This window comes from Triturus cristatus, chromosome 11 (assembly GCF_964204655.1).
Source record: "Triturus cristatus chromosome 11, aTriCri1.1, whole genome shotgun sequence".
NCBI classification, from domain to species: domain Eukaryota; kingdom Metazoa; phylum Chordata; class Amphibia; order Caudata; family Salamandridae; genus Triturus; species Triturus cristatus.
The window spans coordinates 633,983,297-634,004,272 of record NC_140594.1 but is presented as its reverse complement, the minus strand read 5'-3'; the positions used below and the strand labels follow the sequence as shown (position 1 = coordinate 634,004,272).

At 47.2% G+C, this 20,976-nt stretch overlaps 1 protein-coding gene across 2 annotated transcripts in view; it reads right to left on the bottom strand.

Annotated features, from left to right (window-relative positions):
• The window catches only part of ANKMY1 (ankyrin repeat and MYND domain containing 1), a 588,784-nt gene that overhangs the window by 439,735 nt on the left and 128,073 nt on the right, over nt 1-20,976 (bottom strand). For both annotated transcript variants that reach the window (XM_085634115.1, XM_085634116.1), the window contains exon 5: nt 10,641-11,113. In XM_085634115.1, coding sequence (XP_085490241.1) covers nt 10,641-11,113 — 473 coding nt within the window. The remainder of the gene's footprint in view (nt 1-10,640; nt 11,114-20,976) is intronic.

The following is a 20,976-nucleotide window of genomic DNA, read 5'->3' as shown; positions in this document are numbered from 1 at the left end:
ATGATGTTATTTTTTTATGGTCTGGTTCAGTTGAACTCTTACATCAATATGTATCCTTTCTTAATGATAACATCTACAATGTCAAGTTTACAATGATGTATGACAGGGAACGCATCAATTTCCTTGATATACAGTTCTATGTCCGAGAGGGTCAGATACAGAGTACTCTTTTCAGGAAGGAAACATCATGTAATTCTGTATTACATGCCACAAGTGCACACCCCAGTTCTTCGAGAAATAATATACCTTTCGGTGAGATGACAAGGGTTCGGCGAACGTGCAGTGAAGATGAGGATTTCCACAAAAACATCAGAGATGTGAAGAATAGATTTACCAAAAGAGGGTATACACAGAGTGTCCTTGGAAAAGCGGAATATAGAGCTTGTAATTTGAAGAGGAATGATACACTTAAGGACAAACCCCTCTCGGATAGAGTAAATTCAAAAACGAGATTCATAACCCAATATACGATGCATAGTGATGTCATTTTTAATATCTTTCGTAGACATTGGCATCTTTTGATTGATATCCCAGGATTAAAAGACTCGATTGAGAGTAAACCATCTATCACCTATAGGAGGGGGGTGACCCTGAAAAACTCACTCTGTCCCAGCTACGTAACCACACCAAAACCAACACATACGTGGTTACCGGCGAAACCGAAAGGTTTCTTTGTCTGTGGGTCATGTAATATATGTTCTTATGGTACAAACAAGATTTTAAACTTTTGTTACAACACACACAAAAAATATAGTATATGCCATTTTCTAAACTGTAACACGACACATGTGGTTTATATCTTGGGGTGCAAGTGTGGTATCATCTATGTTGGTAGCACTACCCGTTGTCTCAAACTAAGGATACAGGAGCATCGACGGGCGATCAAATCCAGGGATGATAGGTATCCAATTACAAATCACTATTCTAGTGAACATCCAGATAACTTGTCATTCTGGTTTCATGCAATTGTCCATGTGCCGGTACAAATAAGAGGAGGTAACAGGGATTTGATATTAAGACAATTGGAGTCAAGATGGATTTGCCGTTTAAGGGCGACCCGTCTTGGGCACAACTCTGATGGAGAAATGCATTATTTACTATAAATCTGCTCTAACACCTTTTTAAGAGGTGTTGGTATTACCCATGTATTAGGTGTGATCATGAAAACAAATAGGACATTGTATTATATTTTGTGCGAAGTCAGTCTTATTGCGAGCAACAATTTGCAAAATGTACTTGAAACAAAGAAGATGTATCTTGCACTAATTTGTTTCTATTTTGTCTATATTTATCATTTTTATTTTATGGTTTGCTTTTGCTTCATCATTTAGTATTCTTTATTTTATTTTTTCTTGGTGGGGGTTTCCTCTTACTTTTTTTAATTGTCATTTTGTTTTCCTCTAAAAAAAACTCATGTAGTTATGAACCCTTGAGTGGAGGAAAGTAGGTCCATTTTATTATTTATATCTTAGGCTCTAAATACTATTAGGGGCTTATGAAACCGATTTTTTGGTATGTAAGGATTTCAATCCTAAATAGATGCTCGTTTACAATTAACTGGTTATTATCGTATTAAAAACGTATTAGTCCAATATGGCACCTGTTTACATTGTAAACAGACGACATGGAGGTGATGACCACGTGAGGTTTATCACGTGGTCACTACACGATTAATCTGATGATCAGTAACAAAGAAGGTCAAGATTTTCGTTTTGAGAATGCCTGTTTGGAACTGCTGCCCACGAGTTAGAATGGCCATGTCTCACGTATACAGCTGAAAGGGGTTAATAGTGAGATTACTCGGTTATATAAAAAATAAAAAAATTTCGGATGTCATTGAGTCACGAATCGATAAACGATACGAATAATATAACAACTTGTGGGAATTAAATGTTATATTTTAGCTTAAGGATTCTTTCTCTGCTTCTATAATACAATTATGAATATTATTTTGCTGTTATCCTATTGTAGACTTACTAGTCCAATATGGCGCTTATGTGCGCCGATAAACCAGTGTGATGAAAATGACGGTTACGTGAGACGCGTCATATGGTCGGACGCTGCTATTTAAGCAGGCTTTTGCAACATGGCGGGTTCCACCGATAGTCAGATAACGGGGCATACGTTACGAACGTCAACATTGACGAGGTAAGGAACCATGAGGAGCGAGAGCTTGTGAAGCTGGGATTATGTTTTGCATTTAGCTCTGAATATGAGTCCATGATGGAATGCCCCTGTTGGGATTTTCATAGTCTTTTGACGATAATGCACGTAGATATTGATAGCGAATCGATAATGGAGGTGACCGCTGAGAATGGGCTTTTGACTATGTATACTCGTTAAGGCGACCGCTGGCGTATCCATTAATGTCAGCATTATTTGGGGTGACTGTTAGGGTGTTCGATTTATTGGGCTGTGTAAATTGTTGATATATAGCCCGTTACGAGGACCTGTCTCTATTGCCATTGCTCTTGGACGATACATTAATGGGGGCTGGTTAACACTATGTTGGTTTCTCACATTTCCTACTATTCGGGTGGCTTTAGAGGTGGTTTTTATTAATTTACAAATCTATGGGATTAGGTGTTTTCTATTCTTAATAAATTTATATGGAAGAATATCGCTACTCTAGTAACAATTGGGAGCTTATGCAAACCTGCACTCTTTCTCCCTAGGATCTATAACTCTTATATTGATACGCGAACCTGTTCGTATCTTGTTGATATTATGTTGAGATACATGAAGAATCAAGTTCTGTGAAGAAGTCTGAGACGTATATCAAATTACTATTTTTGAGGAATCCATGGATTGTTGGATATCGTTTAATTGACACCAGATGAATAAAACAAATCCTTGGTGAGATTATTCGTTGGTCTTTCGATTGTATGTAACGCCGAGCACACACTTCTGAAATGAAAGGATATTCTTTATAACAATGCCTTAAACTTCTTATAATTGTTCTCTTTCCCTTTCCCCCTTTTTTAATATGACTATTTCTACTTTTTTATTATGACTATCAATTTTTCTGGTGCTATTTCTGTCTTTCTTGTGTCTAATAAACTATTTTTATTGAGTTTTTTTTGGTTTATTTTTTTCTTTTTCTTCTTTGCTTCTCTCTCTTTCTTTATGGTTATTTATAACATTTATCAATAATGATAATGTTATTGATTATTTATGTTTAATTCTTAAAAAAATGTTTCGTAATTGACCTTTTATGTTGTTTTTCTCTTTTGTTACGCTAGCAAGTCGTTCGTTCAATGTAATTAATTAATATATATTTTTTGTACATGTGATTATATTTGTATGTACACTGTTTATATATATGTATGTGTTGTCTTATGTACTTAGCACTTAGTGTGTGTTTTTATTTGTATATATTTTCAGCCCTGACGAAGTTCCATCTGGAACGAAACGCGTTGGCTGTTATCAAAACCTTTAAATCGAAAACAAAGAATATATTTTGGAGTACATCTGGGAATATTGGACCTCATTCTGGTGCACCGTCCTAACTTTGAACTTTTCTATCTGTTTTTCGAGTGGAGTATAAGTGTGGCACACTCCGGATGGGATTGCACAGACATTCTATTTAATTGTCTATTGATGAAATTGAGGTGCAGAACCTTGGTCAGCCACACAATGTTCTTCTTTTTTTCTACCTAATGGAGCTGAAACAAGAATCAGAACATAACCAGGAAGCTCTTTCAAATGTAAATGCTTCCCTAGTCAAAGCACTGTAAACCTCAATCAGTACCCTTAACATGCAGTCAGACAAACTCGACATCCAAATCAATCTAATGAATGTAATTGAGAAATACATCTCCGGCATAAATAGCAAACTTGACTCTATGATGGGCCAATTACCACTCATCAATAAAAATGCAAAAGGTACGCGGGTGCAAGCTCTTAACTGTGCTTGCTGTACTATTCTGGAAAAACTAAGGGACCTACCAACAATATTAACAAGTATTCTTCATGAATGCAAACAGGCAAATCGTCCTCCTGAAACAAACAAAGCAAATGGCAAAGAGCCACCGAGCGGGCAAAGAAGTTCCCAAAACATTGTCTTACCAAATACCAAACAATAGGAAACAAGCCAAAAGCTGTGGAATCAAGAGATGATTTATCCATCATAGATTCTCCCGCATCACATCCTGCTACTCCGATCCACGCCTCACAAACTCAAGCGATCCAACAACTATCCAACCAGGCAAATCAAATAGTCAATCCCCCCCTGTTTTAACAAAAAGACAAAAAAAACATGCCAAGAAAGCGAGAAATCGTCTTCATAAAAACAAAACATCAAAAATACAGGTAAAGGATAACTACCCAATTTTTTATTTTAGTGTCAGTAAAGACCGGTTATTAGCAACCGCAGGGCAGCATCAAGAACCCACAGAGGAAGATGAGGCAGGCTGATCAGACCAGTCGGGGACAACTGAATCATCAGACTCATCACAAAGGGCATCGCCAGTGCCAAACAGCCCAGCCTCTACAAACCTGAACTTCAAGAGTAGTGGCCTTCCGTCAGCCAGAAATAATATAGAGGAACTCAAACTTGCTGTGAGTAGAGTGGGATGCCGAGGGGACAAGGCAAACAAAACATAAAATCCTAGAGGGCCAGCAAGCCTCCAGCACGGAATGACCCCAAGCACACAAGAAAGTGGCTGCCCCCAGAGGAACCTATGTTCCAACCTACAAGTCCATAGAGGAGATAGGGAAGTTATCTCAAGGAAAGGCCAGCAATCAGGAAGCGCTAAGAGAGGCCAGATACAGATAATAAACAAAGAATTGCAACGTGAAAACACGAACTGGAATGAACCAGAAGAACTGGTAAGAAATCAAAGCTTAAGGCAGGTATCAACAACTCACCTGCAAAAAAAGTAGCATAAACCAAACCTAAACAACAGGATCTTTTTCATACCACACTATTCCTCACAAGGACCACAAGATTATTTAAATAGAGGGAACATCATATGCCTCATGACAGTTATTCCAACATTAAAACATCTGACAACCGCAGACTTTTTGGCAATAGAATTCATCAACCTTGCAATAATATAGGAAAGTAAAAAACCTTAGCGATTTGGAAGTCGGAAGAAATGGTGCCAGACATCGTAAAAGAGGCCATAAAATTTGAAGATTGAGGGTATATCTCTCTACACTCCTTCGAAACAACGTTATCCATCACCTTTGCTATCATGAAATACACCCTCAAACAATAATCCAAGCGGAAACAAAGTCCCCTCGGTCCTGCGAGGTGCAAAAGGCGCAGATGGTAAGAATTCACAACAACAGAAGTTGCAAAAAACAGCATATCAAAGTTTCCATAGACCCGACCAGAAAGGAGAATGACGTGCAACTTCACCATGCATATCAGAGCCCCCCGCAATCAAAATCTTGTCCTGGAACATAGCAGGAGCAAAGAGAAGCCTACAGGAAAAAGGGCCTCCTGAGAACTGGGATAATTATGAAATCATCGCCCTCCAAGAAACATGGCTGACAGCTCCAGTAGAGGTTCCAGGGAGGATCCTCAACCATGTGAACGCAATACGAACGCAGCAATACGGAAGACCTAAAGGCGGCTTAGCCGTCTACATTTCAACAACACAAAACATATCGTCCATCCAGTTGTTAACAACAACATCCGCTATGCAAATAATAAAAATGGAGCTGGGCACACACCATGGGGTCAGCACCATCATTTTTATCAACATCTATGCACACCCAAAACAAAAGATAAAAAAAGACCTATTTAAAAAAACTCATCGCCACTTGCAGAATTCAGGTTTGAACAACCAACCTGGGAAATAATTCTAACGGGAGACTTCAACTCAAATCTACTGTATACTCAAGAAGAAGAAGATAATATTACTGCAGCAACCGCAATCTTGGCAGTATAAACACAATCTTATCCCAATCCAAAACGAGCGGACAGTGTAGGACAGCAACTCGTAATAGACCTCAAACATGTTATGTTATATTAATTGGATTTATTGAGCACAGCGGTTACCCTGGGGTGTCCTGGCGCTATGCACTACCTGTACGTTAGCGGGGTGAAGGTCAATGAGTAAACAGCCAAGTCTTCAGTCCCTTTCTAAAGGAGAGGAGATCAGCAGCATTCCTCAGGTGGAACGGCAGGTCGTTCCAAGCCTTGGATGTGCATGTAATAAAACTCCTACCGAAGGGTCCTAACAGGAACATACCACTTGAACCTTTGACTCAATGGTCAGGGCCTATTCCATTAAGGGCCTTGAAGGCTGTGCAGAGGGCCTTAAAGCATACCCTTGGTTTCACAGGAAGCCAATGTAGCAGAGTTAATTCTTTTTTCACAGAGACAAATTTGGGTATGCCTGACAACAGCCTGGCTGCTGCATTTTGGGCTATCTGAAGCCTATTGATGTTCTGTTTTTGGGCATTCAGATAGATGCTGTTGCAGTAATCCAGTTGTGCCATTACAAGTACCGTGACCACTGTCCTGAGATTTCCTTCTGAGAGATAGGGTTTTATTTTCCTTAGGATTTGCAATATCAGGAAACATGCGGATACCACGGAACTTATATGATCACTAAACGTCAGTCTGTTATCTAATGTTACCCCGAAATTTTTAGCTTTCAAAGTCGGGGTAGGGCAGTTGCCCAAGTCTGTTGGCCACCAGTCAGGTGTCCATACATGAGGATTATTTCCGAATGCAATAACCTCGGTTTTGCTGGAGTTTAACTTTAAACAATTTGCTGACATCCATCCTGCTATGGCCTTCATGCAGTCATGAATGCATGCTTCTGTTTCTTTTTCCTCTCCATCATTGAAGGGAAACATTATTTGAGTGTCATCCGCATACGAGGTTAATTGGAAACCGAAAGATCTTATCAGGCCCGCCAAAGATATCCCGTAAATATTAAAGAGCGTTGGGCTCAGTGAGGACCCCTGGGGGACCCCACAAGGAAGGCAGAACGGCTGGGATTTAATATTATCCAAGTCGACTGTTTGTGATCTTTCGGATAGAAAGGATTGCAGGAGTTTCCAGGCAACACCTTCTACCCCTACAGCAAACAATCGGTCCATAAAAACCATGTGATGGACCATGTCAAAGGTTGCTGACAGATCTAACATATGCAAAAAGAACTGTTGATGGACAGAATTCAGAACAATGTCATACATTCACCCCAGTACAGAGATCTGGGCCAAAATCCATAGTTTTTTGCTCACCATGCCATTCCAGTTTGGGCCCAGCCATATGCAAATCAGTCTTGACCCTGTGCCCTATGGGAACAGTCCAGCCCGAACTGCCATGCCAGGTACTCCCTGGACTGGAAACAAGCATCCTAGGACCGGTTTCGGGGTTTCACCCCTCTTCAGCTAGGATAGCTTGATTCCAGTGGCATGGAGAGCACGGGACACACTACAGCCACATCCTTCCTATTCTGTAGTAGAAATTTCACAAGTAATAGTAAAAAGCTGTCTCGATTGGACACCAGGCCCGAACGGAGTACCCCAAGCAATTTATAAACAAGACCCCACAATTGGGCAACTAAGATGTATTGCCTGTTTCAACTGATAGGCACATCTAGTTGCATCCCGGAGAGCTGGAGAGGCGCAATAATCAATCCATTATATAAAGAAGGGGAGCGCACAGACCCCGCTAATTACCGTCTGATCGCATTAATAGACGCTGAGGCCAAATATTACGCATCGTTGATCTTAGCAGACCTGACAAGTTGGTCCGACGCAAACAAAAAAATCCCCCTCAACCAGTCGGCATTCGACGGGGTACAGGTACCATCACAAACGCACTAGCATTAGGGCTAATTGCTGATCAAAGCCCACGACAGCGACAAAACCTTCATCTATGCTTTGTAGAATTTAAGGCGGCGTTTGACCGTGTCAGTAGACGCCCGTTGTGGGGCAAATTGAAGCAGCAGGGTTTACCAGATTTAATCCTGAAACCAATGATGGATCTCTATACTGACACCTGAATGCAGGTCAAAAATCGCCGATGACCAGATGCTTACCAGGAAGATCTACACCAATGAGAGTTTAAATCAAGGCTGTGTCCTGGCCCCACACGTGTTCAATCTATTTCTGGCCGACTAAACACCGCGCCTGGGCACACTTCCACTAGCACTCGTGTCGCACGTGGACGATGTTGTCCTCCTAAGCCGCACGCAAATTGGCTTGCAAAGAGCAATTTATGAGTTAGCTGACTTCGCTAAAACAAACTTGATGTAAATAAACACAACAAAAACAAAGGTCCTGATCACAACTCATAGTTTACATAACCAAACGACGTTCACAATCAATAACGCAAGGTTAGAAGTGGTGAACAGCTACAAATATCTTGGGATTTATCTGGATTGAAGGTTCTCCTTTTCAACGCAGAACGAGACCATAGCAGGCCACCATCCATGGGAGAGCCTGTCATTTCCAATGGGCTCGCAAATTGCGAGAGGCTCATTAATATTCATGAGCCTCGCAATTTGCGACCCCATTGGGAATCACAAACAGTGTTAAACACACTGTTGTCCATGCCGAATAGCGCCTCGCAAATGAGTCACACTTCGCAAGGCGCTATTTTGCACGTCGTACATCTGGTCCTAAAAGCTTTAAACTTTGTGAATCTTGCCAACATCACATAATCTTGAACATAAATGTGACTCTTTAGCAGGATTAATTTAAGGTGGCACTAACTGTGGAGGTGAAATGTGGTAGACAGTCATAAAGCAATCTATGGTACATCATAAGGAATTTTTTGAATGAGTTGATTTTGCAGTTCCCTGCTACAGATACATTGCATTCATTTTACTGTACTTTCATACGACGATGTAAATGTTGATATCAAACAAGCATTGGCAAAGGCAATAGGTCTGCTATTGGTAGGCATGCAATTTCTATTTGTTTTGCAAACATATGCAATACACAAAAATGAAATGGGGCCATATCATAAATTTAAACAGTAAAGCTGTTTTCTGGCAGCCCAGGCACAGCAGTTCTGAAATAGAAGGGCACTCCTTTTTCCAGTTGTTGTGCACCTGTGATCTGGCAAAATGCTGTCACTCGCAGAGCAAGACATCCAAAGGATTATATAGGCTGACCCAATACCCCAAGCTTTAGTCTTGGAGACTGGATGGAAAATGTGAATGACACATGAACTGACCAGTGGATAAACAGCCCCTCTATGTATCAATACATGTACTCTAATATGTATTTTTGGGAAACAATGGGGCTTAAGAGATAGCTAAACCTGTCTGTAGGCCTGACCTAAAGAGAAGCACAGTTGTGAAAAGTGTTTAGAATTATCCATGGTATCCAAATGCACTCGTTCAATACTGCCCAAGGTGCACAGTGACTGTTTTCTCACTGCTTCTCTAAACTATTCAGAAGACAGAAAATCTTGTGACTGCATCCCATTCATTCTATCAATCTCTGTTGTCTTTTTCTCTTATGATGGAAATGCAGTGCTTAATTTGAGCCGGTGGTTTCTGGTACTCTGCACTGGCACTTAACTCCCATCACCAGCACTTATTAAAGCCCTCCACATGGTGGTGCTGTTTCTCCAATTTTTAGATGAGTACAACACCAGCGAGTTTAGTGATTCAATGTACATTAAAAATTAATAATACCTTCCTTCCATGCATTCTTACAGTTTTAGGTGGCCTGAAATAGTCTGAATTGCCACACTTCTAGGAGTGCAATGGCTAGTAGTTCAGTTGGTACTGTGATTGTCAGCGCTTTCAAGGGCAGTGGGTGGTGCGCACAATGCAATGGCCCCCTGAGAAGGGCCCTAGCACTTACCTTTTTACAAATTAAACACTCTGGAAATGTATAACTGACAGTGAACCTTGGGGGCCACATGGACAAAATGGTGCCAGGGCACACTGTCCTCTAAGCCAAATTGGGGCTGCAGGCACCCTTTTGTATGACGGGGGAGTGAAGATGCGTGTGCTTTTTATTTTGAAATACACATTTCATGGGAGCAACTCAATATGGGGTGTCGCCCATGTGAATGACTGAACTATACTACTGATGCTGGGGCACAGGCAAAAGGCCCCTATTAGGGTCCATGATATCTATGCACCACCAGCGGACCCACCACCCCTTCCAGGGACTTACCCAGAGAAAAGTGCAGTCCCAGACTGCATCCCTTTTAAGGTGGGGGTGGGTCCGCTTGCCACAGAAAACATGCTGTCACTTCCTCTGCTTGGGTACAATGTAGCATGACCTTCAAAAGGTGCCTTAAGTACGCCCACGAGGATAGTGCCATCATAAATTGGACCCACCTCAAGGGGCATTATAAGGGCCTTCCTCTAGGGTTGGGAGGACCTCTTGCACAGAAATACAGAGTGTCAGCTCGAATCACTACTCCAATTATTCCTTGCTGTACTTTCTTCAACGCATAAGCTAACTCCATTAGTCAGTGCATGCACTTGAGAAATTGACCTTTTTCCTGAGTGGGAGGAAAATCTGTACCAGGCACACATAATAGTGGCGTACAGTGGGTCCGACTAGTCCCCTGGACTCTGTACGTAACCTTTATGGATATAATGTAGATGGCATTCTTTCAAAATGATTCCCAGGCAGCTAAATGTATAAAGTGCTTGATGATTTTTTTTTTTTTAAATTAATGAAGCAATCTAAATATTTACCTGTGTTTGTAAATCTGTTTCTGCATTCTAACCATCAAAGGAGTTAGATTCCTCATTGGAGGAGGCGCATCGTCTGCATCAGCCAATTGTTCATTGTCCTGAAAGAACCTTGAATCAAGCTCCTTGCGAAAGGAAGAAGTGATCGGAAGGTGGTCAGTGTCATTTGAGTAGGTGTGTATTGTTTCAGGTAACGTGTAACTGTCCTCTAAAGCAAGCAACTTATAGTAAATGAAGCATGGATCCTCTTCTTCCAGATTAAAAGTCCAAACGGAAGATTGTTTCTCATCTAGAGTCTTTTGTGGTGTATCACCGTCATTCTGTAAATAATCTGGATATTGAGAAAGCGAAAAGGATCCAGGGACTTTAGTAGGCAATCTAATCAGATGATCATTGTGCCAAAAGCCAACATCTTGACGATCATCTGAGTATGTCTCAACTCCTGGTCCAAACCGTTCATCAGCCTTGTACAGTCCCTGCAGGATGACAAAAAGAGTAATCAGGCTAATATTAGTTTTATAAACGTTAATTTCAAAGAGCGGAACAAATATATACCTAGGGAGAAGCAGAATGGAGGAAGTGTTTACCAACAAATTTCAGACAATCAGCAGCTACAGAGGACTGGCTAAGGTTGCTACATATGACACAGGACATTTTGACCCTCCACAGTCGTGGGCGACTGCGGGGCCTACGCCACGAGTGCGGAGGCCTTTGTGAATCAGGCCCCCTGTTTCTATCCAGGTGTGCTTGAGCAGCTCTTTTGGAGTTGTGCCTATCTGTAGCTGTGCCTCAGTGGGTTATATTTGAACTGGGGTACCCTTAGAAAAGAGGTATCATTAAATATTCCATATAGAAGTAAAACGGGTCCCTACCCCTTTAAATAAATCATTCATTGTATTAGGAAGAAAGACTTAAAATGCCCTGCTCTGTCTTCTTAAATGTCAGGTGTGAGGGGCTTATACAGTTCAATGTTTTGTATTTGCTTTAGGAAGCTCTGTCTTCTAATTATTTGCTCCTCCGCTGCTTTGGTTTGGACCATGAGATTTATTAGCATCTGTATTTTAGCAAGGCACATGTTCCACTAATGAACTGTCTCTAAGAAGCAGTAAATAAATGTGCATAATCAACCAGACTGCCGAAGAGCAGTAAAGACCTGGCTAATCCCAACCACCTAATCCAAAATGGTCGCACACTGCTGACCTACCTGCGTGTTACCCCAAAGAACTGTGGTATCCGCCGACGCTAACTACAGGGACCACAGTTCTTTGGGGTAACACGCAGGCAGGTAGGTCAGCAGTGTGCGACCATTTTGTTGTAACTATTTAGTGGCTCTCTGAGCCGGGGAGTCGACGGACTCAGGTTACGCACCTGCGTTGCTACGAGAGGTACTAGACCTGATAATGATTTTAGCAGCTTACATTGCAACCCTACACTCTTTCCTACTCCCTGCTGACGAGAGGCAACTACCTCAAAACACGTGTCCAGGGATGGCTAACGCTATTCACACTTGCACTCACGACACGAGCATAGGTGTATCCGCCGACGCTAACTACAGGGACCACAGTTCTTTGGGGTAACACGCAGGTAGGTCAGCAGTGTGCGACCATTTTGTTGTAACTATTTATGGCTCTCTGAGCCGGGGAGTCGACGGACTCAGGTTACGCACCTGCGTTGCTACGAGAGGTACTAGACCTGATAATGATTTTAGCAGCTTACATTGCAACCCTACACTCTTTCCTACTCCCTGCTGACGAGAGGCAACTACCTCGAAACACGTGTCCAGGGATGGCTAACGCTATTCACACTTGCACTCACGACACGAGCATAGGTGTATCCGCCGACGCTAACAACAGGGACCACAGTTCTTTGGGGTAACACGCAGGTAGGTCAGCAGTGTGCGACCATTTTGTTGTAACTATTTAGTGGCTCTCTGAACCGGGGAGTCGACGGACTCAGGTTACGCACCTGCGTTGCTACGAGAGGTACTAGACCTGATAATGATTTTAGCAGCTTACATTGCAACCCTACACTCTTTCCTACTCCCTGCTGACGAGAGGCAACTACCTCGAAACACGTGTCCAGGGATGGCTAACGCTATTCACACTTGCACTCACGACACGAGCATAGGTGTATCCGCCGACTCTAACTACAGGGACCACAGTTCTTTGGGGTAACACGCAGGTAGGTCAGCAGTGTGCGACCATTTTGTTGTAACTATTTAGTGGCTCTCTGAGCCGGGGAGTCGACGGACTCAGGTTACGCACCTGCGTTGCTACAAGAGGTACTAGACCTGATAATGATTTTAGCAGCTTACATTGCAACCCTACACTCTTTCCTACTCCCTGCTGACGAGAGGCAACTACCTCGAAACACGTGTCCAGGGATGGCTAACGCTATTCACACTTGCACTCACGACACGAGCATAGGTGTATCCGCCAACGCTAACTACAGGGACCACAGTTCTTTGGGGTAACACGCAGGTAGGTCAGCAGTGTGCGACCATTTTGTTGTAACTATTTAGTGGCTCTCTGAGCCGGGGAGTCGACTGACTCAGATACGCACCTGCGTTGCTACGAGAGGTACTAGACCTGATAATGATTTTAGCAGCTTACATTGCAACCCTACACTCTTTCCTACTCCCTGCTGACGAGAGGCAACTACCTCGAAACACGTGTCCAGGGATGGCTAACGCTATTCACACTTGCACTCACGACACGAGCATAGGTGTATCCGCCGACGCTAACTACAGGGACCACAGTTCTTTGGGGTAACACGCAGGTAGGTCAGCAGTGTGCGACCATTTTGTTGTAACTATTTAGTGGCTCTCTGAGCCGGGGAGTCGACGGACTCAGGTTACGCACCTGCGTTGCTACGAGAGGTACTAGACCTGATAATGATTTTAGCAGCTTACATTGCAACCCTACACTCTTTCCTACTCCCTGCTGACGAGAGGCAACTACCTCGAAACACGTGTCCAGGGATAGCTAACGCTATTCACACTTGCACTCACGACACGAGCATAGGTGTATCCGCCGACGCTAACTACAGGGACCACAGTTCTTTGGGGTAACACGCAGGTAGGTCAGCAGTGTGCGACCATTTTGTTGTTACTCCCAACCACCTGACTGCTACCCAAACAGGACCACTGCTCAACACAGGCGTGTCGCAGGAACCTCTGTTGAATAATCAAACTACGAAGGGTGGAGGACAGCGCACATTCAATCAATAAATCACGACATTTGTAAAGCGCGCTACATAACTGTGAGGGTCTCAAGGCGCTGGGGGATAGGGGAGGGGGGGAGATGCTGCTAATGCTACTGATCGAAGAGCCAGGTCTTGAGATGTCGTCTGAAGGCTAGCAGGTCCTGGGTCTGACGCAGGTCTGTGGGGAGAGTGTTCCAGGCGAGGTAGGAGAAGGATCTGCCTCCGGAAGTGGTTTTCCAGATGCGTGGAACTGGGGCGAGGTTGGCAGAGCGGAGGCTGCGGGCGGGGGTGTAAAAGCTGAGTCGGTCGTTGAGGTATGCTGGTCCGGCGTTGTGTAGGGCTTTGTGTGTGTGGATGAGGAGTTTGAAGGAGATCCTCTTTTTGACCGGGAACCAGTGCAGGCCTCTCAGGTGGGGTGTGATGTGGCTGCGTCGGGGGACGTCGAGGATCAGTCGTGCTGAGGCGTTCTGGATGCGTTGCAGCCGTCTCAGGAGCTTGGTTGTTGTTCCTGCGAAGAGGGCGTTGCCGTAGTCCAGTCTGCTGGTGACGAGGGCCTGGGTGACGGTTTTTCTCGTGTCAGAGGGGATCCATTTGAAGATCTTGCGGAGCATTCGGAGGGTGTTGAAGCAGGACGCGGAGATGGCGTTGACTTGCTTGGTCATGGAGAGGGCGGAGTCGAGGATGAGCCCCAGGTTGAGTCCGTGGTCGGTGGGTTCTGGGGCTGTTCCTAGCGATGTGGCCCACCAGGAGTCGTCCCAGGCTGATGAGGTCGGACCGAGGATGATGACCTCCGTTTTGTCTGAGTTCAGCTTTAGACTGCTGTCCTTCATCCATTCGGCGACGGCCTTCATTCCTTTGCGGAGGTTGGTTTTGGCGGTGTGGGGGTCTTCGGTGAGGGATATGATCAGCTGGGTGTCGTCGGCGTAGGAGATGATGTTGAGGCTGTGTTGTCGTGCGACGCAGGCGAGTGGTGCCATATAGATATTGAACAGCGTCGGGCTGAGGGAAGATCCCTGTGGGACACCGCAGATGATCTCAGTGGTCTTGGATTGGAAGGGTGGGAGGCAGACGCTCTGGGTTCTACCGGAGAGGAAGGATGTGGTCCAGGCCAGGGCCTTCTCCTGGATTCCGGCGTCGTGGAGGCGTGTTGCTAGGGTGCAGTGGCAGACCATGTCGAAGGCTGCTGAGAGGTCCAGGAGGATGAGGGAGGCAGTTTCTCCTTTGTCCATCAGGATCCTGATGTCGTCGGTGGCGGCGATGAGGGCGGTCTCGGTGCTGTGGTTGCTCTGGAAGCCGGACTGGGACGGGTCCAGGATGTTGTTGTCTTCGAGGTAGCGGGTCAGCTGTGTGTTCACAATCTTCTCTGTGACTTTCGCCGGGAAGGGGAGCAGGGAGATGGGCCGGAAATTCTTGAGGTCCTTGGGGACCGCCTTGGGTTTCTTCAGAAGGGCGTTGATCTCGGTGTGCTTCCAGCTGTCCGGGAAGGTTGCTGTTTCGAAGGAGATGTTGATTGTCTTCTGGAGGTGGGGTGCGATGGCTGTGCTGGCTGTGTTGAAAATGTGGTGAGGGCATGGGTCAGATGGGGATCCAGAATGGATAGAGTTCTTGGTCTTGCTGGTGTCTTCGATGCTGACATTGGACCAGGAGGTCAGACGATTGGTGTGGGTGGGGGCCTGTGAGCTGGTAGTCTCGGCGGTGGATGTGGGGGTGTTGGTGTTGAAGCTGTCGTGGATGTCAGCGATCTTGCGGTGGAAGAAGGTGGCCAGTGAATCGCACAGGTCTTGTGAAGGTGGAATGTCGATGGTGTTGGAGCTGGGGTTGGAGAGTTCTTTCACGATGCTGAAGAGTTCTTTGGAGTTGTGTGCGTTGTTGTCTAGGCGGTCCTTGAAGGCGGTCCTCTTGGCGGTCCTGATGAGTTGGTGGTGTCTGCGGGTGGCGTTTTGTGGGCAGTGTAGCGGTCTGGTGTTCGGTTGCGGAGCCAGTTCTTCTCCAGCTTCCGACATGTGCGCTTGGAGGTCCGGAGGTCATCGGTGAACCATGCAGCTTTCTTGTTGGTGTGGTTGGTTGCGGAGGTATTGAGTGGGGCGAGGGTGTCGGCGCAGTCGCTGATCCATTGTTTGAGGTTGATGGCGGCGGTGTCGGGGTCGGTGGGTGGTCCTAGGGCAAGAGTGGTGGTCAGTTGGTCCTTGGTGACCTTGCCCCAGCGGCGGTGTGGCAACCGTTGGGTGCGGTGGTGAGTGGTGGGTTTCCTGAAGGTGAAGTGGACGCATCTGTGGTCGGTCCAGTGGGGTTCGGTGGTGTGGTTGAAGGAGACGTAGGGGCTTGCGGAGAAGATGGGGTCCAGTGTGTGTCCGGCGGCGTGGGTGGGTGTAGTCACAAGCTGTTTGAGTCCGAGGTTGGCGAGATTGTCGATCAGGGCGGTGGAGTTGGCGTCGTTGTTGTTCTCGAGGTGGAAATTCAGGTCTCCGAGGAGGATGTAGTCCGTTGAGGCGAGGGCGTGGGTGCTGATGAGGTTGGCAAAGGTGTCGCTGAACTGTGGTCGGGGTCCGGGTGGTCTGTATACGAGTGTTCCTCTGAGGGTGGTGTGTGGGTCGGTGTGGATCAGGAAGTGCATTAGCTCGGCAGTGGTGAGGGTGTCGTCGGTGTTGGTCGAGACTCTGAGGGTGTCCTTGTGAATGATGGCGATACCACCTCCCACTCCGTTGGTGCGGTCTCTGTGGGAGATCTTGTAGCCCTCTGGGATGGATATGGCGATGTCTGGCGCCGAGGTGGTGTTCAGCCAGGTCTCCGTCAGGAAGGCGACGTCGGGGGCTGTTGAGTCTAGGAGGTCCCAGAGTTCAATGGCGTGCTTGCAAGCGGAGCGGGTGTTGAGGAGGATGCATCGGAGGTGGTTGGGTTCTCTGGCTGTATGTTTGGGGGGCCGGATGCTGGTGAAGCTGCAGTTCCGGCAGGTGAAGGGCCCTTGGGTGCGCCTCGGGAGGGCCCGGTAGCAGGAATGGTCTCGTCCAGGGTTGAGTGCGTGGAGGGTGCTGGAGTCGTAGTGCAGTCTGGTGTGCTGGCGGCGTCGGGGTCCAGGGGTTCTGGCACTGGGCGCGGTCCAGGCGCGGACAGGCGCAGATGGGCTTGCCTTTGGCGCGCTTTCGGCGCACAGTTGGCGCGCCCGCTGCACGCGTCCTGGCGGCGACCTCCATAAGAGGCGAAGTGGGAGGGAGGAGCAGCTGGGAGGCGGGAGCGGGGTGGCCAATGGGTGACTAGGGATGGGACACAGAAGGCAAGGTGGGCGAGGCCACAGGGGGGCAGCGGTGGGAAGCGGGGAGCGTGTTTACAGTGCAAGGGGCGCTTGAGAGCCCAAAAACAGAAGAAAAGCGGCAGAAAATACAGCGGCAGCAGAAATAAAATACAGAAATAAAATACAGTAACAGTAATGGCACAGTCGACAGACCATAATGCAGGAGCACACCAGCGGCGAACTCACAGTAGCAGCTGCAGCGGGGCAGGAGTTACCGGTGCACAGGAGGAGCCATGCGGCGAGGGGAGCGACCAGACCTGCGAGCAGGGTCAAGTGTCACTAGACATTAGGTCTACTGCTGCTCTAGCTGGCACTAGCCCACAGAACCACAACACCAACTCTTCATCAACAAAACTGGAGCAGCATCCTGGCACTCTGCAGGACACCCAATGCGTTGCAAAAAAGATGATAGTTTCTACAACCATGCATAAAACGTAGGATAGCCTCTTACCGTGCCAACAAAGAGAGCACTGTAGGGTCACACTAGTGGTGTGAAGGTCAGCACAATACCACACAATGATGCCTAGGTATATATGAGCGGTACAAAAGGGGGTGGTGATGGACGGAGCATCAGAACCAATCAAACACTCACACCCAGTCAGTAGATCTGGGTTTGATCTATCACCGTTCTTTGGCCCACTCTGCCACCCCAGTTCAGACATGGCCATATGCAAATCAGTCTGACCCTGTGCCTCATGGGAACAGTCCAGCCCGAACTGCCAAGCCATGCCTTCCCTGGACCGGAAACAAGCTTCCTAGGACCGGTTTCTGGCATTTCAGCCGTCGTCAGCCAGGCTTGCTTGAATCCAGTGGCAAAGTGAGCAAGGGACTCACGTCTGAGCATACCCTGCCAACTTATGGCGAACAAAGCGGTACAAAAGGGGGTGGTGATGGACGGAGCATCAGAACCAATCAAACACTCACACCCAGTCAGTAGATCTGGGTTTGATCTATCACCGTTCTTTGGCCCACTCTGCCACCCCAGTTCAGACATGGCCATATGCAAATCAGTCTGACCCTGTGCCTCATGGGAACAATCCAGCCCGAACTGCCAAGCCATGCCTTCCCTGGACCGGAAACAAGCTTCCTAGGACCGGTTTCTGGCATTTCAGCCGTCGTCAGCCAGGCTTGCTTTAATCCAGTGGCAAAGTGAGCAAGGGACTCACGTCTGAGCATACCCTGCCAACTTATGGCGAACAAAGCGGTACAAAAGGGGGTGGTGATGGACGGAGCATCAGAACCAATCAAACACTCACACCCAGTCAGTAGATCTGGGTTTGATCTATCACCGTTCTTTGGCCCACTCTGCCACCCCAGTTCAGACATGGCCATATGCAAAATCAGTCTGACCCTGTGCCTCATGGGAACAGTCCAGCCCGAACTGCCAAGCCATGCCTTCCCTGGACCGGAAACAAGCTTCCTAGGACCGGTTTCTGGCATTTCAGCCGTCGTCAGCCAGGCTTGCTTGAATCCAGTGGCAAAGTGAGCAAGGGACTCACGTCTGAGCATACCCTGCCAACTTATGGCGAACAAAGCGGTACAAAAGGGGGTGGTGATGGACGGAGCATCAGAACCAATCAAACACTCACACCCAGTCAGTAGATCTGGGTTTGATCTATCACCGTTCTTTGGCCCACTCTGCCACCCCAGTTCAGACATGGCCATATGCAAATCAGTCTGACCCTGTGCCTCATGGGAACAGTCCAGCCCGAACTGCCAAGCCATGCCTTCCCTGGACCGGAAACAAGCTTCCTAGGACCGGTTTCTGGCATTTCAGCCGTCGTCAGCCAGGCTTGCTTGAATCCAGTGGCAAAATGAGCAAGGGACTCACGTCTGAGCATACCCTGCCAACTTATGGCGAACAAAGCGGTACAAAAGGGGGTGGTGATGGACGGAGCATCAGAACCAATCAAACACTCACACCCAGTCAGTAGATCTGGGTTTGATCTATCACCGTTCTTTGGCCCACTCTGCCACCCCAGTTCAGACATGGCCATATGCAAATCAGTCTGACCCTGTGCCTCATGGGAACAGTCCAGCCCGAACTGCCAAGCCATGCCTTCCCTGGACCGGAAACAAGCTTCCTAGGACCGGTTTCTGGCATTTCAGCCGTCGTCAGCCAGGCTTGCTTGAATCCAGTGGCAAAGTGAGCAAGGGACTCACGTCTGAGCATACCCTGCCAACTTATGGCGAACAAAGCGGTACAAAAGGGGGTGGTGATGGACGGAGCATCAGAACCAATCAAACACTCACACCCAGTCAGTAGATCTGGGTTTGATCTATCACCGTTCTTTGGCCCACTCTGCCACCCCAGTTCAGACATGGCCATATGCAAATCAGTCTGACCCTGTGCCTCATGGGAACAGTCCAGCCCGAACTGCCAAGCCATGCCTTCCCTGGACCGGAAACAAGCTTCCTAGGACCGGTTTCTGGCATTTCAGCCGTCGTCAGCCAGGCTTGCTTGAATCCAGTGGCAAAGTGAGCAAGGGACTCACGTCTGAGCATACCCTGCCAACTTATGGCGAACAAAGCGGTACAAAAGGGGGTGGTGATGGACGGAGCATCAGAACCAATCAAACACTCACACCCAGTCAGTAGATCTGGGTTTGATCTATCACCGTTCTTTGGCCCACTCTGCCACCCCAGTTCAGACATGGCCATATGCAAATAAGTCTGACCCTGTGCCTCATGGGAACAGTCCAGCCCGAACTGCCAAGCCATGCCTTCCCTGGACCGGAAACAAGCTTCCTAGGACCGGTTTCTGGCATTTCAGCCGTCGTCAGCCAGGCTTGCTTGAATCCAGTGGCAAAGTGAGCAAGGGACTCACGTCTGAGCATACCCTGCCAACTTATGGCGAACAAAGCGGTACAAAAGGGGATGGTGATGGACGGAGCATCAGAACCAATCAAACACTCACACCCAGTCAGTAGATCTGGGTTTGATCTATCACCGTTCTTTGGCCCACTCTGCCACCCCAGTTCAGACATGGCCATATGCAAACCAGTCTGACCCTGTGCCTCATGGGAACAGTCCAGCCTGAACTGCCAAGCCATGCCTTCCCTGGACCGGAAACAAGCTTCCTAGCACCGGTTTCTGGCATTTCAGCCGTCGTCAGCCAGGCTTGCTTGAATCCAGTGGCAAAGTGAGCAAGGGACTCACGTCTGAGCATACCCTGCCAACTTATGGCGAACAAAGCGGTACAAAAGGGGGTGGTGATGGACGGAGCATCAGAACCAATCAAACACTCACACCCAGTCAGTAGATCTGGGTTTGATCTATCACCGTTCTTTGGCCCACTCTGCCACCCCAGTTCAGACATGGCCATATGCAAATCAGTCTGACCCTGTGCCTCATGGGAACAGTCCAGCCCGAACTGCCAAGCCATGCCTTCCCTGGACCGGAAACAAGCTTCCTAGGACCGGTTTCTGGCATTTCAGCCGTCGTCAGCCAGGCTTGCTTGAATCCAGTGGCAAAGTGAGCAAGGGACTCACGTCTGAGCATACCCTGCCAACTTATGGCGAACAAAGCGGTACAAAAGGGGGTGGTGATGGACGGAGCATCAGAACCAATCAAACACTCACACCCAGTCAGTAGATCTGGGTTTGATCTATCACCGTTCTTTGGCCCACTCTGCCACCCCAGTTCAGACATGGCCATATGCAAATCAGTCTGACCCTGTGCCTCATGGGAACAGTCCAGCCCGAACTGCCAAGCCATGCCTTCCCTGGACCGGAAACAAGCTTCCTAGGACCGGTTTCTGGCATTTCAGCCGTCGTCAGCCAGGCTTGCTTGAATCCAGTGGCAAAGTGAGCAAGGGACTCACGTCTGAGCATACCCTGCCAACTT